The 22,991-nt window shown below is 53.2% G+C and overlaps 1 protein-coding gene and 1 pseudogene across 6 annotated transcripts; both read right to left on the bottom strand.

Annotated features, from left to right (window-relative positions):
- Positions 1–8,329: 8,329 nt before the first annotated feature.
- On the bottom strand, positions 8,330–8,984 carry LOC102022792 (annotated as a pseudogene).
- Positions 8,985–10,635: 1,651 nt separating this feature from the next.
- Positions 10,636–22,854, bottom strand: Brat1 (BRCA1-associated ATM activator 1). 6 transcript variants are annotated; one of them, XM_013521152.1, is made up of 15 exons: positions 22,830–22,854; positions 21,747–21,890; positions 18,860–19,020; positions 16,527–16,674; positions 15,682–16,090; positions 15,311–15,430; positions 14,301–14,392; positions 14,013–14,134; positions 13,753–13,939; positions 13,510–13,583; positions 12,906–13,008; positions 12,692–12,790; positions 12,431–12,606; positions 11,953–12,105; positions 10,636–11,721 (listed from the first exon to the last, which is right to left on the bottom strand). In XM_013521152.1, exons 2-15 carry the CDS (start codon positions 21,871–21,873, stop codon positions 11,410–11,412), a joined length of 2,283 nt encoding a protein of 760 aa, XP_013376606.1. In that variant the 5' UTR covers positions 21,874–21,890; positions 22,830–22,854; the 3' UTR covers positions 10,636–11,409. The 6 variants fall into 6 exon arrangements, with proteins under 6 accessions (XP_013376606.1, XP_013376602.1, XP_005397921.2 ...); XM_013521148.1 differs by having other exon boundaries at positions 10,636–12,105; positions 22,830–22,853; XM_005397864.2 differs by having other exon boundaries at positions 10,636–12,105; positions 15,718–16,090; positions 22,830–22,852.
- Positions 22,855–22,991: the final 137 nt, after the last annotated feature.

Consider the following 22,991-nt stretch of genomic DNA (forward strand, 5'->3'; position numbering starts at 1 on the left):
CAATCCTCTTGCCTCAGCCTCCTGGAGTGCTGGGATTACAGGCATGTCCCACCACACCCAATTCTTTAAATACATTTTTTAAGGGACTCTCCCACATACTCCACTTTGCTGACAGCTGAGTCACTCAAAGGCCTCCCTGTTAGTGGCTGCCAATCATACCACCTTTATCCTGACGGTCCACACTGCCACGTTCTGCTTTGTGGATGAATCATCTGCTGCTTTGAGACATCTGGGTTTTCCCAGTTTCTCTCTGTGGAGCTCATGGGGATGAGTAATCTGTCTCCACAGATCTTTGCACAGGTATCTGATGTGTAATTTATCCACTTGGGATAAATTCCTACAAACAGATTCTTACTCAAAATGCTACAACACTTCTGTCACGTGTGTTTCCAGTGTATTTCTGTTAGGAGCAGAAAACTCAGGAGAGAGACTATTCATGCTGTGTCCTAGCACCTGCGGGACACCTGCCCCTACCTACACCCACCCATGCTACAGCAGGGAAAGGCCCCTGCGAGTCCCCATGGGTGAGGCCTCCAGCTACCCCACTGACATACAAAACCAGAACTCCAGGTGAGCAAGGCCCTCATAGGGTGTGTGGTACACAGGGAGGTACCCCACAGTGAGGGGCCCTAGATGGAGCCCCCAGCTGATGCCCCATTAGCCTACCCACCCCACACACGGGACACACTGGCCTCCACAACTTTCCAGTGGATGCCACAGTCCATTGCAGAAATGGGCCTTGATGTTGGACCCCTGTCCCTTCGACCCTGCAGACCTGGGCTAACAGACAGCTCAGCGTGGGGGAAGCTGCTTCACCTTGCTATGCCTCGGTATCCCCCAGAGTGGGTTGAAGAGCAGCCCCCAAAGATGTGCCCACCTGCACCCTCAGAATGGGACCCTACTTGGAATAAAAGTCTCTGCAGATAAAGGGCCTCAAGGGGAGATCGGGGTGGGCCGCAGCCCAGTGTGTGTCCCCAGAAGAGACAGAAAATAGGAACAACAGCACCTCGAGGGAGAGGTGCCGAGGCACAGCGGAGGGAGGTGGCTGTAGCCAGGGACACCTGGCGCCTCCAGAAGCTGGAAGAGGGAGGAAGGCCCTGCGGACACTTTGATCTCAGACTTCTGGCCTCCAGAGTCAAACTCGTGCTGCTGTGAGCCAACGCGTTTGTGGTCAGTTGTTCTGGCAGCCACAGGGAACTCATCCGATTTGGAAAAGAGGAAAATCCTTCACACAGATCGATGTAATGATTGGGGAAAATCTTACACACATTCTCGGCACATAGGTCCTTACAGCTGGGCAGGTATTCACTCAGCAGACACTGACGCGCTGGGCTGCAGGACAGGGTGCTTGGCCTCTCTGTGCGCCTCAGCCCTGGCTTCCCTGCAGTGACAGCCTCCGTGCCAGCAGGCGGGGTGAGGGGATCAGCAGGGCGGGGCTGGGATGATCTCCTGGGCTTGTGCCCCAGGCCGAGAGGCCTTGGGGCTGATGGAGGCCTGAGGGTTTCTGCAGCCATCCTGAGGCCACCTGGGAGTGGGAGGGGTGGGGTGAAGACGGGGTGGGTGATGTTCAGCTGGGAGGACATGAGGGACCCAAGGCAGGAGCCCAGCGCGCTTCTGCAGGACTTAGAGTCTGCTCACAGGGAGTAAGGATGCAGAGTGAAGGCCTCCTCCAAGCTCCTGGCCTGTGCCTCAGTTTCCCCAGGGCCACCTGCTCCCCCAGCTAGAGTATTCACCCCAGGTCCCAGGCTCTGAGTCCCCTTATTCCCTCTGGAGAACAGGAGGAGCCGGCTGGGGGTGCAGTGCAAGTCCCCGCCCAGCGCACCGTGGAGGCCTCAGGGCTCGCACCCTGGAGGGGCCACCCCTCCCCCAACCCGGTTCCTCCGGGCTGCAACAAGGCTGGGGGAGGGGCTTGGGCAAGGGGGCACTGCCTGCCCAGGGCTCAGTCTCTCCACCTGTGTGTCTGTCTCCCAGTTTCATTTCTGCAGTTTGTCTGTCCCCTGGGCAGATTTTTTTGTCCTCCCCCTTCCCTGCCCTGTTTTTCTCTCTCTGTCCCCATCTCTCTCTGTTTCTCTCACTGGTGTCTCTCTGCCTGTCTCTGTCCTGTGTCTCTGTAGGTGGGTGTCTCTGTCTCTCCATCTGTCTCCCCTGGTGTCTGTCCCCGCCCCCCTCCCTCTCACCACCCATCTTGCTTTTGTGGTCAGAGCAGGGAGACTGCCCACGGGTGGCTTCTTCCCCTGGGAGAGATCTGCTGGGACTAAGGTGCCCTTGGAGCAGGGTCCCCAGGCCCGCCCCTCAGCCTGTGACACCTCTCAGAGCCTTGGCCCCGTCAGAGCCTGCAGGCCCTGCACTGGGACCCAACCCAGTGAATGTGGCCCTTGGTGCACAGAGCAGGGTGCACCAGCTGCTGGCGCAGGGCAGGGGGTTGCGGGCAGACCTGGATCCTCGGGGCTGAGCTGCGTCCCATCCAGCTGAGACAGCTGGTGAGTCCAGGCGGGCTCCCCTCCCAAACCCCTACCTCAGCTCACCCAGGGGCTGCGAGGCTGATGGACTCGCCACAAGGAGAAGGGGTATCCCAGCAGGAGCACAGGCAGCTCCAGGCGCTCTCCAAGCTCCCCAATGGCAGCAGCCCTGCTCGGCACAGGCTCATCACTCGTCCTTGGTCATCCCCGGGACTTTGAAGGCTCTGTGTGTAGTGATCTGCCCAGGGTGCCCACCCAACGACACACCCCAGGATCTGGGAGTCCCTCCCCCTTTGGGCAGCAGGCGGGGGCCCCAAGAAGGCAGAGCACAGCAGAGCGAACCTAGGGCACCCAGGGCAGGGGCTGCCTGTGAGGAACCAAGGCACAGACCATGCCCAGCTTTGCCCGAGGGCTGCCAGCTTTGTGGCCATACAAGGTCACAGAACCTGTAGCCTAGCAGCTTTATCCAGGTCCTCAGGACCTGGGTGAGAGAGGCTGCTGGAGAAGGGAAGGGCCTTGAGGGGAGCCAGCGTCCATTGAAGGGGCCAGGACATCCCAAGCCAGTGCCTCAGCGGTCCCCATCAGAGTGGGATGAGGAGACACAAGGAGACCCTTCCTCCACCCGGCTAGGAGCCTGGAGAGGTGGCCCTGAGGGTCAGGGGCTCCCAAACCTCCCTCTATTGCCATCCCAGCCCACCTGCCTCCTTATCCACATGCTCTGTCACCAAGGAGCACCCTGCCACCCTCCAGCTGTCTGGAGTGCCCCAGTCCCAGCCCCCATGTCCTCCCGGGCCCCAGCCCCTGGCAGTGACCCGCCAGGGGCTCCCTGGCCACTCGCTCACCCTCCCTGCTTCACCAGTGCACCCCACCCTAGCTGGGCCCCCCAACCTTGTTCCCATGCACCCTGGCTGACCCCCTTGGCACCATGGTGCCCTGGGCTCCTCCCCGCCGCCAGGACAGGTCCCACCCACGGTCAGGCCCACAGCTGCCACCTCCTGGCAGCCCGCCTGCCTTCTGTCTCCATCCGCAGTTACCTGGTCAGTGGCTGCATGTGGCAGCGGGGCTGGGTGGGGACGGTGGCCACCTCGGTCCCTTCTCGTCAGCACCCAGTGGGATGCTCAGACCACAGCGAGCGCCCACCTCGGTAGCTGCCACCGCCTGTCACAGCGTCACCCTCATGTTCCTGTCTGCACACGCCCAGCACCCCACACGGCGTGCATACCCAGCACACACGCACAGACACAGCTCCCTCTGTTTACACACACATGCATGCATGCACACACACGTACCTGCACATGCATCTACACGCATGCAAATGTGCACGCCCCTGCCACCCTTGTCCTCACCCGCACCTGCCCCAAGTCCTCACTTGCCACACACGTGTCACAGCCGGGCGTGCCCGCTCACGCCGTCCCACAACGTCACTCCAACAGGCGCCTGGAGCTCAAGAGCTGCTGTTGGCTGCCTCTGCCTGCCAGCATTTGCCAAGCAGTTTCCATGGCGACATGTCTTGGCTCTGACAGGAACTGATGAGTGTGGGGAAGGGGTCCCCTCAGAGGGGGCGAAATGGGAGGTCTCTATGTCCTCAGCTCCAGGCACACATGGGGGATGCCTCAAGCGGAGACCCCCCTCCATCCCAAACTAGCCTTGCATCCCTCTGGGCTGCCTGGTAGAGAAGCTGACTTAGATCAGTCAGTCATTCAACAAACCTCTTGGGATAGCCACTCCAGGCTGATGGCTGAGGCTACAAAGCTGCTTAGGACACCCACTTAAAAGGGCTTGAGTCCTGAGGCTGAACCAATGACTCTACCACCCCACTGGAGGCCCTGTCCTGGCAGGACATCAATGGTGCCTTGAGCACCAAGCCCCCTCCCCCACTGCCTTCTCAGAGCTGGATCCACGGGGTGAGGATGCTGACTCCCCTCTGTGGTAGGCCAATCACTAAGTGACCCCAATTCTCTACCCTTTGACTCACTTGTTCTTCTCAAAGGTAGAATACTTGGCCAGTGAAGGTTGCAAAACACACTTGGGCCTCAGGAGATGTGTGCGCCGCTGCCTGCTACCTTGGACTCTGGCTACAGCTTGGGAGCAAGCCCAGGCACTCTGCTGGATGGAGAGGGCAGTGGGGCTGGCCTCACTCAGGCCACTGGGGGCCAGTCAGCCTCACCAATCCATCAGCCAAGGTCAGCCCCACCCAGCCCAGGGCTGTGGGTACCTGGAAGACCCACCAACCCTTTGGAAATGGTAAGTGCTGTTGTTCTGGGTGTCCTGTTTTGGGCTAGTTGTTATGCAGCACTAGTTAACTGATACATGCTCTTTCTAGGGCCCAGGCCAGCAGCCACTCAAGCTCACAGAGTCAGCACTGGCTGAGTGCCTTAACAGCTCCACAAGAATGCTGAGAGCCAGGCCTGAGTGAGGGCTGATGCCTGGCCCCGCTGGCTGCCAGTGCTATGGCCCAGACCAGAGGGGCTGGAGGCAGAGTTTATGGGAGGGTGCTTCCCATTTCAAGTCCACGACATTAACTGCTAGAGCAGAAGCACAAGTCTCCACTCCTTCCTTTGCCTCAATTTTTCTACCTGTGAAATGGGCCCATGTACCTGTCCTGCCACCTGGGACCTGCAGATGGTGGCTACAGTCACCTGGCTGGGTCTGAGCCTTCATTCTCTCTCTCAGTGTTTCTCCCTGAGGACTCCTGTTTGAAGTATGCTTCTTTCAACAGCCCGTTAGGCAACAAATGGTGTGTATCAGCTATCTTGCCACAGAGACACAGTACCTATCACCACAACCTAAAGGAGAAGAGGTTTAATCTGGTTCATAGTTTCAAAAGATTAGGTCCACGGTTGGCTCCAAGACACCACCATCATGGTAGAAGGGTGTGGGGGGTGGAAGGCTGCTCAGTGCATGGTGGCCAGGAACAGCGCCAGAAAGGAAGAGACGAGGGACCAGGTATAGTCCCCAGTGCTACACTTCCTTGGCCCAGCCAGATACACCTGGAAGTGATGTCTGCTAACTGCCTGGGTGGATTCCAAAGACAATCAAGTTGACACAATAAAGCTGCAGCCCCACATGGTATGAATGTCTTTTCTCTCAACTGAGGACAAAGTTCAGTGCCTCTGCCTATGGGCCCCTCGCCAGTAGGGCCCCTTCCTCTCCCAGTTCCCCTCAGCCTAGAGCTGACCTGGGCTCTACCAGACTTTCTGAGAGATCTAATGTCCCCCAGACTTGGCCTGGCATTGACCCACTGTCTTGTCAGCCTTTCACAGTTTCTAAGGTGATAGATACTAAATATTTTATCCAGGTTTGGGGTTGTTTTGTTTTATGCTGGGAATTGAACCCAGGGCCTGTGCATGTCAGGCAAACACTGCCACTGAGCTACATCCCCAGCGTTTTTCATTGCAGGGAGATGGTTGCTCCAGACAAACAAGCCTGTTTTTCACTGGAAAGTGTAATCTGCATAGCAACAGTGCTGACATCAGCTGTTGCATCTTGATTGGGCATACTGGCCAGTGTCTATCCTGATTGGTCAGTGCCTTTTTGCCCAGAGAGCATTGGCCAATACCAGCAAACTTGGGCTCTGGTTCAGTGTCCTCTACCGGTAGAAGGGAGAGAAATTCAGGCCAGTACTGCCCTAAGTGGGGAGTGTTATAGAAGACTCTCCTCCCCACCTGAGACAGCAAACCTAAGGGGCCATCCTATTAGGGTAGGAATGAATCCAAGTTTACCCCATTCCCCATCTTTCCCCAGACCTCAGGGAACCAAGAAAAACCGATTCTGATGCCAAGAGGAGCAAAACAAAAATGGGGAGAAATGGTTCCGGAGAAGTCAGAGGCTCAGTGATGGGGAGCACTGTGTGCAGTCAGTTAGCTTCCCTGGAGTAATGCCTGAACCTGACTCCTCCCTGGTTGGGTTCACCACATCCAAGACCTTGAAGAACCCCACGGGAACCTTCGGGGAGCAGCACACAGTTAAAGACAACCAGGAAGCTGCACACAATGACACACACCTGTAACCCCACCACTATGGGAGGCTGAGGCAGGTGGGCTGCAAATTCAAATCCTACCTGAGCAACTTAGTAAAACTATCTCAAAAAAGGCTGGAGATGTAGCTCAGTGTGAAGGTCCTAGGTTCAGTTCTGGGGTGTGGGGAGATCTCAAGAACACCAAGAAACTGTGCACCACAAGGCAGCAGATTGTAGGTCATCACCACCGGTCAGTGTCAGGCACTTGTCCCAACAGTGCCAGAATCCTGTAGCTGGGCAGGACCATAAGATCATTTATACTTCTTCTAAGAAGTGTCTATTCGTTTCAATTGGCCTTTTTTGATTGGGTCTTTTATTTGGGGGGGGGCTAATATTTTGAGTTCTTTATATATTGTAGATATTTATCCTCTGTCTGAGGAGTAGCTGGCAATTCTCTTTTCCCATTCTGTAGGCTGTCTTCATTCTGTTAGTTGTTTCTTTTGCTATGCAGCTTTTCAATTTGAAATATTTCCATTTATTGAGTTTTTTTGTTGTTGTTGTTGTTGTACAGGGGATCGAACTCAGGACCTTGCGCTTGCCGAGCAGGTGCTTCTGCAGCTGAGCTATATCTCCAGCCCCATTTATTGAGTCTTGATGCAATTTCTTGTGCAACTGAGGTTTTCTGTTCAGAAAGTCCTTTCCCATGCCTATGTCTTCAAGTTTTACCTACTTTATTTTCTAGTAGATTAGTGTTTGTTTTACTATGTCTTTGATTCATTTTATTTTAGTACATGGTGAGAGGTAGGGGTCTAAATTCAATCTCCTGTCTGTGAATAGCCAGTTTTCCCAGCACCATTTGAAAAAGAGTCTGTCTTTGCTTCAGCCTATATTTTTGGCCCCTTTGTCAAAGGTCAGTAGCTAGGTGTGGTAGCACACACCAGAAATCCCAGCATTCAAGAGGTTAAGGCAAGAGGATCACTGCAAGTTCAAGGCCAGCCTGGGCTATCTACGTAGTGAGTTCAAGGCCTGAACTACCTAGTAAGAGCCTGTCTCTTTTTTTTTTTTTTTTTTTTTTTTTTTGAGAGTCTCACTATGTAGTTCAGGCTGGCCTTGAACTCGTGCAGTCCTCCTGCCTCAGCCCCCTAAGTGCTGGGGTCATAGGCATGAGCCACCAAAAAAAGAGAGCTTGTCTCAAAAAAAAAAAAAAAAAAAATTGGATGGCTGAATGTGCCTGGGGCTATGTTTGCATGCTTTATTCTGTTCCATTGATCCACACTGTTTTTTGTGCCAGTACCATGCTGTTTTTATCACTATAGCTTTGGAATATAACTTGAAAATCTAGGATTGTCATGCCTCCTGTTTTGCTCTTATTGCCCAGGACTGCTCTTACTATTCTAGGTCTTTTCTGATCCCATGCGAATTTTCTTTTTGAGACAGGGTCTTGCTATGCAGTTTAGGCTGGACTTTAGCTCACTTTGTAACCCAGGCTGGTCTCAAACTCGCAACAATCCTCCTGCCTCAGCCTCATGAGTGCTGGGATTACAGGCGTGCACCACCATGTCTAGCTCCATATAAATTTTAGAATGTCTTTTTCTAATTCTATGAGGAATGCTGTTGGTATTTTGATAATGCATTGGGACTGCATTATCTATCAGTTGTGGTGGCATGGCCATTTTTACAATATTGGTTCCACCTATCCAGGTATAGTGGAATGTTTCCTTTTTCTGATGTCCTCTTCTATCTCCTTTATCAGACTACCATAGTTTTTGTTACAGAGGTCTCCCATTTTCTTTGGCAGCCTAATTCCTAAGTATTTTAATTTTTCTTGAAGCTACTATGAATGGTATTATTTTCCTAATTTATTTCTTGGTGGGTTCATTATTGCTGTATAGAAACACTTGATTTCTGTTTGTTGATTTTGTTTTTTTTATTTTGTAAAAAATGGTTTATCAACTCCATTTTTGTATAAAACACATGGGAGAAACCTAGCCAATTGCCACACAACTGTAACCACATGAAAAGTACTTTTTCAAACCTGGTGTCTAAGAACAGACCAATGTTTATGTCTACAGCACTGTCTATGCATCGCCTTTAAATGTTTTTAAAAATGCCACGTGTTCCCACTGACGTCTTCTGTCCAGGTGACAGTACAAGGACGGGGCAATGGAGGCCTGGTGACAACCCCAAGCAGCTTTCTGCTGTCTCTTCTTTCCAACCAGAGATTTGTGGATGTGAGGAATCACACACTGCCAGCTATAGTCGCCTTGATGAGGGAGTCCAACTCTTCATCTCCACGGATGGTGAGCTGCAAGTGACGTGGAGTGATGCACTTGACTCTGAGATCCTTCGACGCGTTCCCTGCTAGCTCCAGCACCTCGGCAGTGAGGTACTCCAGAATTGCGGCACTAGACAGCAGCAGCGGCACCCACCCGCCCATGGCTGGTGGTGCGCGTCTTCAGGTGTCTGTGGATGCGGCCCACAGGAAACTGCAGCCCAGCTCTCTGTGAGCGCGACACGGCCCTGGCCTTGTCCTCCCCACTGTCCTTGCCTGCTTTGCCTCAAGCCATATTTCGGCCGACTCTGCCTCCGCTCAGCCAGTTCACCGCCCATTGCCACCCTGCACTGTCGCTGCTGCTCTCTGTTGATTTTGTATCCTGCTGTGGTTTTGCTAATTAATGATGCTGAACATCCTTTCATATACCATGTCTTCTTCGGAAAAAAAGTCTTTGCTTATTTTTTAATCAATTATTGCATTTTTTCTTGCCACTGAGTTGTGTCAATTCCTTATACATTTGAGCATTAAAACTTCGTTAGATCTATGGCTTACAAATACACTCTCCTATTCCACTGACTGTATCTTCATTGTGTTGTTTTCTTAGCAGTGGAAATGCTGTTTAGATTGATGCATTCCACTGGCAGGCTGCTTCTGTAGTTGATGTCATGTCCAAAAAACCCAGTGCCAAGACCAATGTCAAGGAACTTTTTTCCCGTTTCTTTTCTTTGCTCCTGCTCGTTCTTTTTTCAGTAGTACTAGGGGTTGAAACCAGATCCTTATCACTGAAGATATACCAGATCTTTTTCATTTTTTTGAGACAGGGTCTTGCGAAGTCACTAAGTTGACCAATCTAGGATTTAACTTGTGATTTTCCTGCCTCAGCTTCCCAGAGTGCTGTAATGAAAGGCATGTGCCACCACTGTTTTTTTTAGAAGTTTCATGGTTCCCAACTTATTTTATGAGGCCAGCATTAGCCTCATACCAAAGTCAGATAAGGATACAACAAAAAGAAAATTACACGCCAATATCCCTGATGAACATAGATATAATAATCCGCAACTAAATATGAGCCAACAGAATTCAACAGCACATTAAAAGGACCATGGGGAATGATCAAGTGGAATTTATTTCTGGGACACAAGGACGGTTCAACACATACAAATCAGTAAACGTAATACACATGAACTGAGTGAAAAATAAAAATTACACAATCCTCTCAAGAGATGCAGAAAAAGCATGGAACCCCCATCACAATAAAAACACTCAACAAACTAGGTATAAAAGGAGTACACTCAATGTCCGTAAGGCCAAGCCCATAACTAACATCATACTTGACAGTAAAAAGCTGAAGTTTGTCCTATGAGATCAGGAGCAAGACGGGGTTCCCACTCACACCACTTCTGCACCATGACAGCGGAAATCACAGCGAGAGTGACTAACAGGAAAAAGCAAAGACATCAAACCAGAGAGGAGGAAAAATAAAATCTGCTGCTTTGAGATGACATGATTTTCTATACAGAAAACCCTGAAGACTCCACCAAAAGACTGATAGGATAAATGAATTCAGTAAATTTGCAGGACAAAAAAATAACGTAGAAAGATCAGAAAAGTTTCTATACACTAGTGACAAACTCTCTAAAAAGAAATGAAGAAAATGATTCCATTTCCACCAAGGAGACAGAGGAAGAGGACGTAAAAAGAACTAAGATGTGTTACGTACATGGACCAACTCCCCACAGTGAATGTAATCACTATGTACTGCAAACATATACTAATAAAAACTGAAATAACAATAAAAATATATAATTAAGAAAAAGTATCCCATCTATAATAGAATAAAAAACACAGTAGCGCATATCTGTAATCCCAGACACACAGGAGGCTGAGGCAGGAAGATCCCAAGTTTGACCCCAGCCTGGCCAACTTAGCAAGATCCTGCCTTAAAATAAAAAATACAAAGGGCTGGGGCTGCATTGCAGTGGTAGATTACCTGTGATTTCAATCCCCATTAACATACACACACACACACAAAGAAAAAAGAATAAAGTATTTAGGAATAAATTTAAGGAGATGAAAATCCTGCACATTGAAAATGCTGAGACATGGATGAAGGAAACCAATATGACCCAAATATATTAAAAATACCCTGAGTTCCAGGGTTGCGATCAGTGATGGTGTCAAAATGGCCATACTCTCCCAAGTGTCCCATGGACTCAATGTCATTTCTACCAAAATCTCAGTGTATTTTAACAGCAACAGAAAGAGCAACCCCAAAGTTCATATGGCAGTACAAAAGACCCCAAAAATAAAGCAATTCTGAGGAAGAAAAGCAGAAGCCGCAGGCATCATACTGCCTGACGTCACTGTCTACTATGGAGCTAGGGCAACTCTGTCAGTGTGGGATGAAGACAGACACATACAGCAGGAGGCAAGCAGGGAACCTTCTCTGAGGGGTCACAGATCCACCAAGGGGGCACACAGAGCACACATAGTGAGGTGAGGTGGGCTCCTCTGTGAACAGGAAGCGGGGAAGTTGACAGCCATGGGCAGAATAGAACCCTAACTTGGGCTTAAGCCACAAGCAAAATTGATTTGGAATGTTTTACATAGAAAATGAGGTTTTTTTTTAATAATTCGTCAAAATGTGAGGTTTTCTAATCTGTTGAGGGGTGTCCCTTGTGCAGCCAGTGCTGGCCGGAGCCCGAAGGCACACGGCTTCAGTAGCAGTCAGCCACGTTCTCCTCCAGCACGGCCACCGTGGCCAGCACATCTTGCAGGAGCGACTGGGGGCTCTTCTCCACGTGGTCGCTGCTCTCAGCCAGCCTGCTCTGGAGGCCCTTCAGGTCCATGGACCTCAAGGCAGCCAGCACCTCCTCGGGCTCCAGGTTGCCCAGGGGCTCGCCCTGCTCGCCCGCCTGCCACCTCTGTAGGGTGGCCTCCACAGATGTCACATCAGAGCTATCCCCAGGCTCCTGCAGGCCCCGGCAGGGAGCAGTCTTGTCCTTCAGAAAGAGGAGCAGGTCACAAGCCTTTTGGGCCACCGGTCGATCACAGTCAAACAAAGCACGAAAGACAAAGTCAAAGATGTGCAGCTGGCAGAGAGTCCGCAGCACCTCAGGGAGGGGGCTGGGAGGGGTGACCTTGGGCAGGGTTACCGCATAGGGACAGTTGGGGTTGGGCTGCCCCAGTGTCTGGGCCAGGAACACCTGCACCAGCTCTAGCCCCTGTGCCCGGACTTCCCAGTCCAGGTCCCGGCTCACCATCTGGAGCACGGTAGCTACAAACCACTGTGTGTCCCGGGTCACATCTGCATGGCTGTCCCTCAGCCACTCAGTGAAGACTCGAGCAACCGCCCTTCGCGGGAAGCCCTCTGAGTCCACGGACAGGATATGCAGGAGCTCCCCGACCAGGCCCTACGGACCGAGAGTGGGGAAGTTCGGTGGTCAGGGAGGAAGCAGCTTAGGGACATGAGCACACGGGGCTGGCTCACCAGCTTGGGCTGCATGCTGCTCAGCTCCGTCACGCATGTGCCTGGCACAAGCACCCTTCAGCCCTGTGCTCACTGCCCTGTAAATGGGTTCACAAAGTCCCTAGCACTTCCGAGGTCACTTCTGCCAGGACTAACCCCTAAGTAGCTTCTCTGGACTTGGCTGGCCACCCACCAACTGCACAAGCCACACACAGCCTCCCAGGGTTGGCATGTGGCTGGGGACCCTACCCTCTTGCACCCCTGCCTACCTGCTGGCCTTCTGGATGCCCAGAGCTTTCAGAGGCAGCCTGCAGGCCCTGGCTGGAGAGCTGCCCCATGGCGGTCACTGCGCTTGCACGGACGTAGCTCTCAGGGTCTCGGAGGAGCTGCCAGGTAAGCTTGGGTACCTCGGAAGCAAGGAGCACCTCCCTGAAGTCAGCCTCTCCTGAGCATCAAGGGGCAAAGGAGCTATGACCACCACTGCTAGGGCAGCTCAGGTGGCCAAAAAGACCTTCATCCCTGCTACCCACCTCCCCAGCAGGCGGTCAGATGCGTCAGGAACTCCAGCGCTGAGTCCCTCACCTCCCAGCAGGGGCTGCACAGGCGCTTCTGCAGCACAGGGAATAGCTCTGGGCCAGGAGGGGGTGGTCAGAGCAGTCTCTGGGCCACTTCCCCTTGCCCTCAGCCCCAGCTACCTCCACCCTATGGCTGTGCTCAGGGTACCCCACAAGGGGCCAGGGTTACCTTTGAGGAAGAGTGGGGCATGTGGGCCAAGGTTCAAACAGGTAGGGGGTGAGGGGGAGTCCAGCAGCCACCTGAGTGTGGCCTGAAAGGCCTTCTTCAGAACCTGCAGTGGGCAAGTGGGTAAATGGGCTACAAAGCAGGAGGGTGAGCTCTCCACCTGCCCCACCACCTCCCCAGGGGACAGCAGAGAGAGCCCTTGCCAGGTGCGCTGCCTACCCTGCACAAAGATGTAACAAGCTCTCTGGGGGTACCTCTCCCTTAAGGCTCAAGAATCCCCCACGCCCTTCCCGCAGGCCCCTATAGCATGTGGCACTAAGTCTATAATCAACAGAATGGGCCCGTTGTTAGGAATTTGGATCCCAAACATAGTGGCTCAATTCCCTTCTGGAACTCGCCACAGGATGAGTGGACTGCCCCCACTTACCACAGCACCACAAGTCCCCTCCCACATAAGTCCCCTGGACCTGGGCATCTGTCTGATTTCCAGGTCCACTTGAACTGGCAGTTCTGGGGCCCCAGGCGAAGGCCCCATTCCAAGTGGCCCATGTCAGAAGGGGTCTGGTTCTGCCTCCTAGAGCTCAGAGCCCCAAGCCTGTCCCTGTACCGTTGGGCTGGAGGCGGGGCTCTCGAGGGTCTCCAAGAGGACAGCGAACACCTGCGGCATCAGCTCCCAGGAGCCTGAGACACACACACAGATGAGTCACCCCAGAAGCCCACTCCCCACAGGAACTATGCAATCCAGCCTTGGGGAGGAGGGCAGGCGGCTGAGCACAAGGCCTCAAAGTTTCCAGAATCCTCCACACAGAGAAGGAAGGGGGCCGGCCCACCCAACACCGCAGTCACTCACTTGTTCCCTGAGACAGTGTCCCCAGGAAGTCAAGGGCTGCTCGCTGGACTCGAACGCAGCCTGCCAGGGCCCCACAGAGGCGGCCCCCCTCACTGGAGCTGGGGGCTGCCAAGCCATCACAGAGCTGCAGGACGATCACTGCGGCTTCCACTAGGAGTGTCTGGGGCCAGGGCAAGGGGCGCTGAGGCTGCAGGAGGCGGCGAGGGTCAGCAGAGGTCACAGTCCTGGTGTCTATCTGGCACAGGTGGGGCTATACCTACCAGCGGCTGCAGCTCCTCCAGATGGGCCAGGGTCTGGCACAGGAGCCCCACACAGGCCGACTTGGAGGACAGGAGTGTGTCCACCGTCATGGAGCCGCCCTCAGTGGTCTCATCCAGTAGGCCTGGAGGCCAAACAGGAACAGCTCCCTTGTGGTGGTCACTGCCCCAAGCACAGGCTAGGTCCCAAGTTCAGGGCAGTGGCACCTACACCCCAGCCACCTTCACTCTCAGTGGAAAACTGAGACCGCCAGAGACCTAGCTTCTACCCTCCCACACCATTCAGTGTACCTGGGGGTCCAGGGGCCTGAGCAGTGGCTCTCAGGATGCAGACCAGGGGCTGCAGGAGGATCTTGAAGGCCTGGGATTTCAGTGCCTGTGGACTGTGGACACAGGACACACATGAGGACTGCTGTGCTGGCCTGAGGCATGCTGGTTGCATTCCTAACACCTCCATCAAGTCTGGCGCAGATCAGCACAAGCGGGGGGCTAGACACCTCCTGAGAAGCACCTTCTATGTAGGGGGCCTTGCTGGTTGGTGAACAAGCCTGCTGAAGGCTCAGGACTCAGCCACAGTGTCCAGTCAAGGGCTTCTGGAGCTCAGGACGGGATGGTCACACTCACCCAGAAGGGATATGCCTGCTCAGGGTGAAAGGGAATTCTGGGTTCCCAAGAGCTGTGCCCAGGCATGCTTCATCTTGCCATCTATGCACAGTAATCTGAGATGACCTTTCCTTTTTTTGTGTGATCCTAGGGAATGAACCCAGGACCTTCATACCAACCTATATCTTTAACTCATCTTTAAGTTTTTATTTTGAGATAGAGTCTCCTATTAATTATTCAGGCTGGGCTCAAATTTATGAGGGCTGGGATTACAAGTAGAAGTGACCCTCTGGAGAGGTGCTAAGGGCACTTCTATTCCACAGACGTATGCCACCCAGGACCCTAGAAAGCCTTCCACATCCTTCTTCTCTCTAACCCATGGCCCACCCTGGGTATACAGGTACCCGTGCGGCTCTAGAACTCATGGCCATGGTCACCAGGAAGGGTCCAAAGGCTGAGGGCGGATTCTGGTTTCAACTTATCCCTGAGCAGAGCAGCTCCAAGAATAAGCTTTGTCTCTGGAGATCCCACGAAGCTTTTAAAATAATTATTTGGTCACTTAAGAAAGCCAGCCTGTACCAACACGTGGGCCTGCCCATTGCGCTGCCCAGCCTTGCCCGGCTTCTCTCCCCATAGTCTCCTGACAATAAAGGCCACACTCCCAGAGCCCCACCTGAGTCAAAACAACCTGATCATACCAGTGCTGAACTTTCAGGGTCCCTAAGGCCAGAGGCCCAGCTTGTGTGGGGCTCAGACAGCTCAGCATCCGGGCCATAGTCTCCCACAGGCCACAGTCTGCAGAAGCAAACACAGGAGAACTGCAGGAAGGACCCAAGAGAGAAAAATCACTTCGCTATCCCACCAAGGCCCCACCGTGACCAGCGGGGAAGCCATGGCCTCTGCTGGAAGTGCCCATTCTTGTGGATGGTTTTGCCCTGGGTGAGGGGGTCCTCCTCAGAACACTCCCATCAGGGCAGCCCTTTCAGGGGGCTGATTCCGTCTCTGTCTGCCAATGATGCACTCAGGCACGGCCACTGCTCTGAGACTTCCTGGGGTAATCACCACCCACCTTGGGCCCCCCACCGCCATGTCCCGGGGACCTGACCGGGCCACACTGAGGAGGAGGTCCACCAGCGAGTGTGCGGCTGGAATGGGGTCACTCTCCAGCAGGTGGGCTACCAGGGGACTCAGCTGCCCCCAGAGGACCTCGGTCCAGGGGCTGTGGCAGCGCCCAAAGGTGGTGGTGAGGACGTTCAGGGCCTGAGTGACTTGCGGGGCAGCTGTGGAACACAAGCACGCTTCCACATGGTCCACAATCTTCTGGGCGCAGGTGGGCCAGGCACTGCCCTGTGGGCTAGGGGACCCTGCGGCCTTGCCTTGCATGGACAAAGCCAGGACATGCACCAGGAGCTGACTGGCAGCAGAGGCCACAAACAGGCTGGAGTCTCCCTGCAGGGAGAAGAGGGCATCAAGCGCACCTGGGAACCAAAGAGGGGAAGGGTAAAATGGGGTCAACCCAAACTGAGGAGCAGAGAACCACTTTAACCACACCCCGTAGAGTCTCTGGGAAAAAGACAGATGTAAACAGCAGAAGGTACCCACAGGGACCCCAACCAGCCCACTCAGAAGCAGCCAGACCTGAGGATGAGTAGGCACCCCCACCCAGTTTCAAACCAAGGAAGCTCCTGATTCTTTCTAACTAGTTTAAAAGACTGACTCCCTATAGCCAGTGTGTGAGCAACTTAGTGAGCCCCCCAGCTCCCAGGGCCCAGCCTGGCAGGGACACGACCACCGCTGTGGTTATCACATGAGCACACCGCAGCGGCCTGGGCCGTGACCTCAGCCCCACAGCTGAGAAGACCTGGCCCTGCAGGTGCAGGGGCTTCCCGGGGTCCCACAGCAAGAAGCACTCACCACTGTCCCCCAGGAAGTGCAGGCCACTAGGGTGTCGTGCCAGAGATCTCAGGCCCCGGATCCAGCCACTGCGTACAGTGGGGACACTCCAGGCAGCCCAGCTGAGGGGTCCTGCCTCCCCAAAGAGCCCCAGCAACAATTGTCCCTGCTGGGAAGCAAAGAAAGGTGGCATCTGAGCATGTTTCTAGGATATGGGGCAGATGGGAAACAGGTCTGTTTCTCGGGACACAACTGTGCTTTGAGCAGGGGTGGCTTTCAGTGTCAGTGAGTAGGCCCTAGCCCTGCCAGGTCCGCCTCGCAGGCAAGAGTTTCAGGGAAAAAACTGAGTTTCAGGGACGGTCTTTCACTCCTGTAACTGTTGGCACGCCCCCCTTCACATATCCACCCTCCCTGTGACCTTCAAGGCTGCGCAATTCTGCATGCTTCCCCACGGCCTCTGAGCTGAGACTGCACGCACCTCCTTTCCAGATGTTTCCTACCTTGACGTTTTCCAACCTTCTGGATGCCCCACACTCCAAGTCAATCAGCCGTGCCCAACTCCCACAAGCATGAACCACCTCTGAACCTATTCAAACTGTTCCCAGCCCCAGCCCCCAGCCATTTCCCCCATGAAGTGCCTGCTGAGCACCACCTGCCAAGGACCTTGCTGAGTGTCATCACACTGCCCGGTCCTTATGGGGGAGTCCCATCACCACCAGATGTCGACAGCCTTGTAGTACCCCTGATCTTGACCGCCTGACAGAGCCCCCAACTGGCTCAGTCGTTCCCTGCACCTTGCCAGGCCTAACTAACTTCAGAAACGGCAGCCAGCACTGTGTCCAGTGTGGGCTAGGCCTCAGGTATCTGCATCAGCTACTGCCCAACCTCCTGGAAGGGAACCTGTCCCTTATTGCAGGCTCCAGGGGCACATCAGTGTCCCAGGATGCAGGCTCTGCCTTTGCAAAGCAGCTCCTGCCTCACATCCTTCTTGGTCCTTTCCTCTACATTCAACCCTGGCATGGTGCAGCTCATCACTACATAGCGTGCAGCCGCCCACCCCCAGCCAAAGGGTGCTGCTGCTGGTTGCTCAAAAGGGAGCCCCTTCCTTGAAGTCCCAACCTTCCTGGGTGCAACTCCTGGCCACAGGTGCACAGGTGCAGCTACCAGCCTCAGGTCCTGCCTTACACTCAGCTGATGCTGAGCAGCTGCCAAAGGCCTCAGGCTGTAAGGCCACTAGGTCAGGGTGGGTGGCAATGGCACCAGGAGGGGGCTGTGTGCCTTATCCTTAAACACAGCGGACCTACTACCCTTCAAGAGCAATGAAGCCCCATGCACTGCCAGCCTTAGGAGGAGACGGAAAAGCACAAGAAACTGCGGAAGGGGGAAATAGTGAGGGGGCTGGGTATGGCCCCGTGGTAGAGTGACTGCCCTGCTTGCCACGGGCTCCATTCTAGCACCACAAAAACAAAAGAATGCCTGCAATTGAAAATCCACTTTGGGGAACACATTGCTTTTCAGAATCCTGCATGGGTTCCCCAGCTCAGTGGCACCCCAGACTGGGCCCTGGATGTCGCTTCCTCAAGTGGAAGACCCTGGACCAGGAAGTGAGTCATAGAAGTCATTCTACAAACCCTGCAGTGCTCTTGCATGGACAGAGGCAGACCACAAGCAAGGGCAGCAGCAGTCATGCCCTGATGTGCACTTCATGGCAGCAGGGGTGCTCAGAATATTCTGGTAAGTCCATTCTGCACCAAATGGGGCTTGGCTCTTAAGAGTCTGCAGCTGCTAAATGGAGGTCACCCATGAAGCCACCTAATGTGGGGGATGTGCACCCCATCACTGCCCTCTCCCCATGACTCCAACACAACAGGGTCCCCAGGACTCTTGCCACATGGTGTGAGAGACGAGTTGTATCTTCACACTGCCTCAAGGGGCTCCAAAGAGCCAGGAGGAGCAACTGCTCCAGGCTGGCAAGGGCCAGGCAGGTTCTGTTGGGGATCAGTTTGTGGGACACAGTCAGGAGCCCTCCCGCCCAGGTCTGTGAGTTCATGGACCCCCATGGCAGCCTCTGACACAGGGCTCCTTCTCTGCCATGGGAAGAAACTGAGGACCAAGACCATACCACAGGACAGAGCTGAGAACTACTCCAGCTTTGCCCGATTGCTTGAAAATTCTCTCCTCTGCCACATTACTCCTGGTAAATGTTTCAAAGAGGACTGACATGCGGGTGAACACCTGGCAGTACTTGCCAGACCCCAGAGCAGGACACATCTGAACCCCAGGGACAGAGACAGCTCCAATGCCTCACAGATCTACCTTGCAGGGCACAGGCACGTGGGCGAGTTCAGGCTCACCTGGAGGTACTCAAAGCAGTCTTCCTGGGCTGCAAATGTTCCAGCCAGGCACAGAGAAAACGAGAGGACCCTGGGGCTCACGTCCTGTGGCTTCAGGTCCAGCACATGGGACAGCAGGTCCACCAGGCAAGGGTTCTCCTGCAGCAGCAGCAGGCTGGACCCTGCAGGGGCAGCCCAGCCCAGAGGAGAGTCACAGTGGTGCACATGAACCCACCTGACAGTGGGGAAATGTGCACCCCACCGCCGCACTCTCTCCATGTGACTCTAACATAGTACTGCATTCCCAGGGGGATGCCAGGCCCCTGTCCCTCAGGATGCTAGACTCCATAGTCCAACCAGGAAGAATATTTGCAACAAGTGAATCCTGACTTAATGCACAGGGTCAGGGGAACTAAAGAGATGATCGTGCAGCCACAGGTAAAGGCCATGGGGAAGAAGGACAGCACCCCACAACCCTAAGAAAGCATTTGGTCCCACTGACTGTGAAAGTGTAGGTACAGCAGTGACAGCAGTAATCCTAGCACTGAGCAAGGCAGAGGCAGGAGAATCAAAAGTTGGAGCCCAGCCTTAGTGAGAACCTATCCCAAAATAAAAAACAAAAGGAGTGAGGATGTGGCTCAGTGCAAAAGACCTAGGTTCGATCCCCAGTACCGTAATAAATAAATAAATAAATAGCAAAACCATTTTCATCTCACAGAGTTATTGCTGTCTTAAACAGACAGCGAAGAAAATGGATTTAGGCACTCATCTTCAGAATACATGGCTCAGTCTTCCCATGAGGTTGGGAGTGTCCCCGGGGAGGCCCTTGTGGGAAGGATGACCATATAGATGTGATCAGTCACTGGGAAGACAGCGAAGTGAAGGGAAGACAGTCAGAAACAGAACCAATAAAGACACGTAGGAGCCTAAGGAAGAACACAGTGAAAACTCAAAACACTCTAAAAATAAAGGCTATGAAAAATAAAGAGAGCTGCATGTTCTATTTTTTAAGAAACTAAAAAGAAATCATTGTTGAAGTGTTCTGAAATAAGACTGAATTAAAGTTCTAGATAGCAATGATGCAGAGGGTCAGGGGATCCAAAGTCAAAGGGCTCTGGATCTTAAACTTTTTGGGTTGAGAGATGCCAGTCAATTACAGATTCTTTAAAAAAGTCTAGTTTGAGTGTTAAGTAACAGTACATAGGGTGACCAATGGAAAACATAAGTGGGATGTGTAACTTCCAAACCAGAAGAGTTAAGACTGAAAAGAAAGAGAATTATCCAGCTGCCACAGGCAGAAAAGGAGCCAAGGTGGGGGGTGGGGGGCAAAATGTAAAACAATGTGGTAAATTAAGTTCCAAGGCAACCTCACACCTGTAATCCCAGCACTTGAGAGGCTGAGGCAGGAGGCTCACTGTAAGCCTGGACTACATAGTGAGTTCAAGGCCAGCCTGAACTGCATAGTGAGACCCTGTCTCAAAAGACAAAACAAAAAAGGCAACCTCACCAAATGACACATTCAATGTACCTGTTGAAGAGTTAAACACTTTCATCTAGCCAGTGAAATAAGTTAGAAATCAACAATAAAAAGACTAAATAACTCAGCCAGATGCAATGCAACATGCCTATAATCCAAGCACCCTGGGAGGCTGAGGCAGGAGGATCACAAATTCAAAACGAGCTTGGGCAAGTTAGCCATTTGGTGAAACCTTGTCTCAAAATAAAAAATTAGAAAAGGACTAGGGATATAGCTCAGTGCGAAGGCCCTAGGTTCAAGTCCCAGTACCCAAACAAAGATCCAGAAAAAAAACAAAAAACACATCTCTTAACCCCATTTAAAAAAAAAAAAAAAAAAGCCAGTGAGGTAAGTGACTGGAAAGTCCCTGGGTTCAAGCGCTAGTACTAGGGGGAAAAAATCTTGAGGATGCACCTCAAGTGATGCTATTATAGAGATCTGTACCCTTAAGTACAGAAACAAGAAAGATATAGATATTCAATTCAAAAGAGAGCTAAACAGCAGAGTAAATCAAAAGAAGGAAGTAATGAAAGTAGAAATAAACGATGTGGAAGCTATGTGAGGCAATTATCAGCCATGAAAGTAAACATTCAGATGCAAGAGTATGTACAAAGAAAGCCATTACGGCCCTATAAACAATGAAATGATGGTCTACTTGGATAGCACATAACACGTAGTGGATAAAATCAATGTGTTCCATGAGGAAAGCACCCACTCTAATAGTAAGTGAGAAAAAGCAAGACTCTAACTTGTATTTGTGGCACGGCCTTACAATTATAAGAAAAACATGGACTTATGGAAAAAAGGCTGGAAGAAAATAAAAATGATGGCAATTTAATTCTCCTCTTTACTCTTTTGTGTTGAATGTGCCCTCCCATCGGGTGTAGTGATGCATGCCTATAATCCTAGCACTCTGGGAGGCTGAGGCAGGAGGACTGCAAGTTCAAGCCCAGTGTGAACAATTTAGTGACTTAGTGAGACCCTATCTCAAAATGAAAAATAAAATAAAAAATGGGCTGGGGATGTAGCTCAATATAAAGGTCCTAGATACAATCTCCAGTACTGCAAAACACACACACACCAGAAATACATACTTCTTTCATAATCAGGAAGAAAACAAATGTGACTGAAGACAAAGTTTGTCTAAGCTCTCTGCAGCCACCAAGGGAACTGAATGAAGGATGACTAAACACTCTCCACTAACAGTTCTAAATCAGCCCCTCCGGGTCACTCTTCCAGCCTCAGCCTGCTTATCTTCCATCAGCCACAGAGTCTCTAAGAAGTGCGGGGAGGACTTCAGGTGGACAGGCCAGCCCTGGGCACCTGGTCCCATGCTCTGCATACATTCTCTGACCTCTGGACAACAGGTAAGAGCAGCACCACTGTCCTTACCAGCCTCGGTCACCGTTTTAAACCAGTCCAGCAGCTTCTCCAAACAGGTGTCATCTGCCACCGCCTGGCTGGGATCTGCCAGAACAGCACAGAGAGCCGGAAGAAGGCGGGAGCATTCGGGGTCCATGATGAGGCCACAGTTTTCTGCACAGGAAACATGAGAGAACCTCATTCCTGGTTCCAGACCCCATCTGCCCTCGTCACAGATAGCTCACGGTGCATCGATGGAACCTGGGCTTTGGTTCAGTGGAGCGGGGAACACAGATACGTGCTGATTTAGCTGCAGGTGGGCTAGAGTCGGGGGCTGGGGTTTGCGTTCTGCCTTGTGCGCCCAGTCCCTGGATCTGTTCCCGCAGGGTGAGCAGAGGCTGCATTAGACAATCAGCACCGGTCCCTCCAGGACCGGGGTGTACAGCAGTCCCGTGTCTGACCCAAAAGGGAGGGAGGGCTTCTGTCACCCTGCGTGGTTCTGTCCCAGTTGGGGCGTTCGCGTGCCTGTTTCCAGGAAGGCTATTCCCAGGTAAGAGTAGCCCTCCCGCGACTCCGCCTGTTTGCGGCTGCAGGCCCGCCCCGCGCCAGGCCCGAAGGTACGCAAGGAGCCAGACGTGCCGGCCACGGGCGGCGGGGACTGAACCTAGCCCTGCCACTCCCCGCCCGCGCCAGCCTGCCTGTACCCTGGGCCAAGTCCGGTCTTCACCCGTCCACAGCAGCCACCCAGACCACCACCAGCGCCCCACTCACCCCTCACCAGAGCCGTCCGGCGCTTCCTCCGCAGGTCCCGCCCCGCGCCGCCTCAAGCCCCGCCCCACGTCGCCGCGGCCCCGCCCCACGTCGTCTCAGGCCTCCATCCACGTGTCTCAGGACCCGCACCGCCTCTGCACCGCCCCAAAGCCTCCTGAAGCCCCGCCTCACTCAGAATGTACCACCGCCAGGGCCGGGGAGGAAGAGGTTAGGGACGTCGAGTGATGGGAAGCGTGAGAGTTCAGGTAGAGGACGCTCTGGTCGCCTCTGGAGTTAAGACTTGGAAAAAAGAGTTCAATCCCTGTAAAACTGAGAAAGGTACACCAAACCGGTCGCTCTGACCTGTCGCTCCCCACAGGACTCTCAGTGGTACCTCCACAAGACGCCAAGCGAAGAAGCGCCTCGGGGGCGGGGCTTCTAGGGGAAGAGGCGGGGCCATGACCTGCGGAGCCTCCTCGGCCCAGATAGGCGGAAGGAAGCTCTGTCAGGAAGAGGTTGGCTGGT

The sequence above is a fragment of the Chinchilla lanigera genome, unplaced genomic scaffold, assembly GCF_000276665.1.
Source record: "Chinchilla lanigera isolate Chin_1 unplaced genomic scaffold, ChiLan1.0 scaffold00059, whole genome shotgun sequence".
Lineage (NCBI taxonomy): Eukaryota > Metazoa > Chordata > Mammalia > Rodentia > Chinchillidae > Chinchilla > Chinchilla lanigera.